This window comes from Limulus polyphemus, unplaced genomic scaffold (assembly GCF_000517525.1).
Source record: "Limulus polyphemus unplaced genomic scaffold, Limulus_polyphemus-2.1.2 Scaffold59, whole genome shotgun sequence".
Classification (NCBI taxonomy): domain Eukaryota; kingdom Metazoa; phylum Arthropoda; class Merostomata; order Xiphosura; family Limulidae; genus Limulus; species Limulus polyphemus.
This window is the reverse complement of record NW_013665669.1, coordinates 552,417-558,307: the sequence shown is the minus strand read 5'-3', so window position 1 is coordinate 558,307 and position 5,891 is coordinate 552,417. Positions and strand designations below refer to the sequence as shown.

At 34.6% G+C, this 5,891-nt stretch overlaps 1 protein-coding gene across 1 annotated transcript in view; it reads left to right on the top strand.

Annotated features, from left to right (window-relative positions):
* Window positions 1-3,731: 3,731 nt before the first annotated feature.
* LOC106464310 (neuroligin-4, X-linked-like) overlaps window positions 3,732-5,891 on the top strand; it is a 145,527-nt gene continuing 143,367 nt past the window's right edge. Inside the window, exons 1-2 of the mRNA XM_013924444.2 lie at window positions 3,732-3,978; window positions 4,257-4,845. Coding sequence (XP_013779898.1) covers window positions 4,398-4,845 — 448 coding nt within the window. The 5' untranslated portion in view covers window positions 3,732-3,978; window positions 4,257-4,397. The remainder of the gene's footprint in view (window positions 3,979-4,256; window positions 4,846-5,891) is intronic.

The window sequence follows — 5,891 nt, the reverse complement described above, 5'->3', positions numbered from 1 at the left end:
GACATTATATGTTATAGTTTTCTTAAAGAAATTCCGTATATCAGGATATTCATCAGGAAAGACTAGAGCTGTAAACAGAACATAGAAATAACATAATACCCAGAGAGAATATAATACCCTCACAGAACATAGATAGGATATAATTCCCAGACAGAACTTAATACCCAGACAGAACATAATGCCCAGACAAAATATAGATGGAATATAATGCCCTGAGAGAATATAGACGGAGCATGATGCCCTGACATAATATCCAAACAGAACATAGAAGCCCATCAGTAAAACGAAGCTGTTTCAAATCACTTTGTTAGACTTTCCAAGTATAAGTTTCATGACTATGATGACGACTGCTTATGATTCATAAGCAAATTGTATTATCATTGTAACGGCAAGTTTCAAATATAAGAGTAAATAACTAAGAATACTGACCTTGTATAACAATAAACAGGAGCGTTTAATATCCTCTGAGGCCCATAGCTCTCCGTTTAATATCCTCTGAGGCCCATAACTCTCCGTTGAATGTCCTCTGAGGCTCACAGCTCTCTGTTGAATGTTCTTTGAGGCCCACAGATCTCCGTTTAATATCCTCTGAGGCCCATAGCTCTCTGTTTAATATCCTCTGAGGCCCACAGCTCTCCGTTTAATATCCTCTGAGGCCCATAGCTCTCTGTTTAATATCCTCTGAGGCCCACAGCTCTCCGTTACGATATACTTGAAACTATTTAATCTCACTTCATAACCAGTAATTCAAAATTCGGAGAACAGCCTACTCATAAATATTTTTTATATAAAGAAGTTATTCAGTTTATCAGCACCTGAATTTATCTCCGAGATCAGAATCTAGTTGGATATTCAGTGTTGTAATGTTTATTGTAAATTCAAAATGTAAATGTAATATTTGGCTTTATAATATTGCGAAACAGTAGATCAACTGTCTGCTGTTAAATGAACATCATGAAGTTAATACAAACTCACAAAAAGTTTAGGGGAGAGTAAACAAAACTAACACTTCTATTTTCAATAAAACTGCAGAGTATACACTTAAATAAACGATATACAGATTCTTAGATATTGCCATAGCCATAGTAATATATATACACACTTAAATTTTCTCAACGCAAAAAATACCTAATTAGGCCTAGTTTAGTTAAAACGAATTTTACTGTGTTAGATCAGGGAAATTGAACACGAACGCTAAATATCTATACATAGGTAATCAGCTCAACCATTTTGTCAATGAAAAACAACACAGTGGAAATTGTGGTTTGTAGCATTCAAGGTGCGACAGCTTTCTTGGCTAGAGCTTTTTCTCAGTTAGAAACCTTTCTCGTTCGAATCTCATTTATTTTACTTTTTCGTAAAATTCCAGCATCACACAGTTAAAATGGCTAGACATAGGTTAATTAGCACGAGCTTTAGGTGGATAGACTACCAAATTGCAATGCAAAATATATTCAGCTAGGCCCAAATGAGCCAATAGAAAATTTAACCCAAGTAATGTGGGAAAGTTTTACTCAGCTTGGACTAAGTAAGTGACCCCAAACTTTATAAAGCTGGGCCTAATATAATAGACTCAAACTTGAGTGACTCAATTCTACGGATTTTCCCCAATAAGGCCGAGGTTAGTAATTTATAATGTCTTTTATCACAAATTTTACCTCTGGGTAAATCTAATTGGTTAATACAAATTTTACTTTGCAAGGAATAAGTTAACGAACACAAATTTTAGGTAGCCAACCTAAGATGAGCCAACCAAAACCCTATTCACCTAATTTTATGCGGTCCTCCGTCAGGACAGCGGTAAGTCGTCGGACTTACAACGCTCAAATTTGGAAATCGATTACCTTTGGTGGACACAGCAGATGTGACTTTGCTATAAGAAAACACACACACACAATTTTATGCGAGTAACTTAAGTTGATTTTATAAGATATATTATTACAGTTTATTTTTGTTCTGTAATTTAACCCCAGATCTATTTATGATAACACACGTTTGTGTCGAATAAGTGACATGTGCTTTCCAAAAACGATCGTTCTTGGACGTCATACATGGTAACTTGAATTACTATGAATCTTTATTAAAGTTGTAGCAGGTATACGTCTGCTGAAACTCAAATGTATCTAGTTGCTGATTTTAAATTGGGAAAATATGGAAGCAATATAAGGAAAAAACGGTCACCATATTTTGCTATATCTTTTCTTTCACGAACTGTCTTTATATAAAAGTTGTGACTTATAATATCCCAGTGGGGAATTTAGTTCCCCTGGGACAACTAGCTTTTTAAGATATTATCATTATGATCACCTTGTACATTTTCAATTTGTTAATTAGCTCGAAAAGAATTTGTAGTGGTAAGTATATACTTGTTTATATAATTAATATTTGAAACCGTCGGTACTTAGTGAAACTCCATAATTACAGAATTGAGGAAAACAAGACAGTTGTACGTTTCACAAATACATCATTAATTACGACCATGTAACGTACAATTGTCTTGTTTTTCCTCAATTCTGTATATACTTGTTTAGTTGAAATTGGTCATGACTAGTTTCTTTTCTGATGAAATATTCTATTTCAAGAAAGGTTAAGACAATCGTGAGGATTATAAGTGAAAGTACCTACGTTTGAGACGATTGGTCTAATAGGAATATCTTTTTTGTAAGTGTTAACAATCCATGCAGGATTTCAGCATTTGAACCGGTGGACTTCAACATTTCAAATTGCCTTTTATTAGTTTACTCAGATAAGTTGCTAGTTTATTTTTGTTTCGTAGTGTGAAATAAGTTGCTAGTTTATTTTCGTTTCGTAGTGTGAAATAAGTTGCTAGTTTATTTTCGTTTCGTAGTGTGAAATAAGTTGCTAGTTTATTTTCGTTTCGTAGTGTGAAATAAGTTGCTAGTTTATTTTCGTTTCGTAGTGTGAAATAAGTTGCTAGTTTATTTTCGTTTCGTAGTGTGAAATAAGTTGCTAGTTTATTTTGTTCCGTAGTGTGAAATAAGTTGCTAGTTTATTTTCGTTTCGTAGTGTGAAATAAGTTGCTAGTTTATTTTCGTTTCGTAGTGTGGAGTAGGAATTAAGTTTATTGAACTCATAATAATTAAAAATCGCATACATTTTTTCGAGGTAGTCTTGCTTGCTCATAAGATCGATTCCATTACTTTTATCAGGCTTTATGAAGAGAGACTATACCAATTTTCGCTGATTTTCATTTCATGCAAATGAACAGTGATTATTTTATTCAGTGACGATTATATATATTTTTTTAATATTGATAAAAGTTGATTTTGATTTATTTTCCAAAATAATCAGAAATTGATGTCTTTGTCATTATTTCAGTTACTGCTTAATACCGACAATAGAAAATCTCACTTTTAGCTTCTTTAAGAAATGTACCATTTACAAAAAAAGTAGAATGAAAAAGTGTCACAGTGCTGACACACTTCGTCACAGGGAGTAAACTGAGCTCTGTACTACCCTGTCATTTGTCAAACACCTAAACAACTATCACAAGGTGTTATATCAATGTTGATCACCTCTAGAACTGCCCATATCTACACGTTTTACTTTCACCTCTCCACAAACTAAGGAAAATGCTGCCAAGCTTCATGTTACTGATAACCGTGCTATTATTCCATTACTTCTATGATGCTTGACGAATTATCTTTCAAAGCGCATGCGCCTCCATTAGATGAGGCGCTCTTCTCCATCGCTCCAAGGAAACGCTCGTGCGGTTCTCATAGAAACGGACGTGAATCCACGAGGAAAGAGAATAAGTAGGTTTATGTTCGTGATCATGGTGATTATTCGAAGGTTGACCTTTGCTGAAGGAAAGCTCACTGAACAGTGACAAATTAAAATTAAGAAAAATAGGACAAGTTCTTATGCTTTAGAAGCTGCAACGGTACAAGAACCGTCCACTGGCCTCTCTGGAAAGCACCAAGCAGACAGACGGACAACAGAATCGTAGTCTTCTAGGTAAATATTCGATAATTCCTACTTTCTCATTATTATATATCTGAATTACGTTAATGAAAACTCTTCGAAAAATATGTGCTTAAAGGTCCCATTGAACCTTCCTCTCATGGAACATCTTACCGATTTCATTGAAAGACCTTATAGTACAGCATTACAATAAAATTCATTCCTGAACATATTGCTATATTATTATTCTTTGTATTAATTAAACGCATAGGATAGCTTTCATTAAATGTAGTTTGTAGCTACGTAGTAACTAATGCACCGCTCTTTTATAGGATGGTGTCGGCTATCACGAGAGTTTTATGCTGAATAGAACCTATCAGACTATCAATAGACTCATGAATATGACTATGTTGGTGCCCTGTTAACTCTTAGTTCATGAAACGTAACAGAGCTGAAAATCGGCAAATTTAAACATGTGCAACAAACAAGTACAAAGAGACCCTTTGAGATACTTTATATTTCTCGGCATCTTCATCTGTTTACAACAAGTACATGAAGCAACAGACCGCTTAAGTTCTCGAGTTGTGATGACGAAGTATGGGTCACTAAGAGGAATCATCCGGGACCTAGCTAACAAGGACCTTCGCCCGGTTGAAGTGTTTTACGGTGTGCCCTACGCTAGCGCCCCCATTGGCTCCTTGAGATTCATGCCACCCGTTACCCCACCACACTGGCGTAAAATAAGGATTGCCTCCAGATTCGGCCCTGTCTGTCCACAAAAATTTCCGGACATTCAAAATCAAACAGAAGCACTGAAAAGGATGCCCCCTGGGAGGCTAACTTACTTGCGACAAATTCTTCCGTTCCTGGACAAACAGAGTGAAGACTGTCTTTACTTAAATATTTACGCACCAGCTATACGTAAGTGTATTTTAAAATTAAAATATAGTGTTTATTACAACGAGATAGTGTTTAATGACACTATACTGTATATAAAGAAATCTTACCTAAATGTCATGACCAATGTATAATGAAATTAAGTTAACTTTGGTTTCGAAAAGATATGCATGAATGACGAGAATTAGAGAAGTGTTCTGATCTCGTCCCCTTGATTTGATACTAAAGTTACTTTAATCAGAGTAGAGTAACAACTTTAAAAATTTGCTTCACTTGTCACATATATTTCGTGCAATTGATTCCAATAAAAGTGTCAACGTGTATAATCATAATGTAGATTTAGTGAACTTGTAAAATGGTCACTTAATAGATTGTCTTGAAGATATATGCAAATAAGAAACATAAAATGCGTGCAACTAAAATTGAAAGATGAAATAAGAACAACGCTTCGTGCATTAATAAAGATCAATGTATATAGCATAAAATTAAAATTCAATTAATTTTAGATGCAACTAACACCTTCTTCGTCGGCGATCTTTTCTATGGAAAATTAGGATCGTAACTGAAATACATCTATACTATTATTCTGCTTGTTTGTATTTACGACCGTTACGGTTTCTGACAGAGAACCTGCTGCACAAGCATGCGTAGTTAGAATGTTTCCCCAAGAAAAACCGCGCATGCGCATTATTCACTCGACGACAAACAGTCTGCCTGCGGCAGAGAGCTGCAAAGCTCAGTGATCAAGTCGTTACAATTACTGTATGAAACAAGAAGTAACAACAAAAGGGGAAAGTAAATATATAATTTACTAACCATTTTGTACAACATAATCTTAAAAACTTATCAAAGATTTTCAAAAAATGTTTGACGTTAGGTCGAGGATTAACATTATAAGCTTATTTATCGATAGTATTAAATACAGTAAAGTTTAATCCTAAACTAAAGTAAGACAACAAAAAACGTACATAGGTAACAGTGTTAATTTATCTCTTTATCGAACTTAGGCCTAACATAAGTTGTTTTATAAAGTACGGCCTATATACTAAGTGGATTTACACATTTCGTTG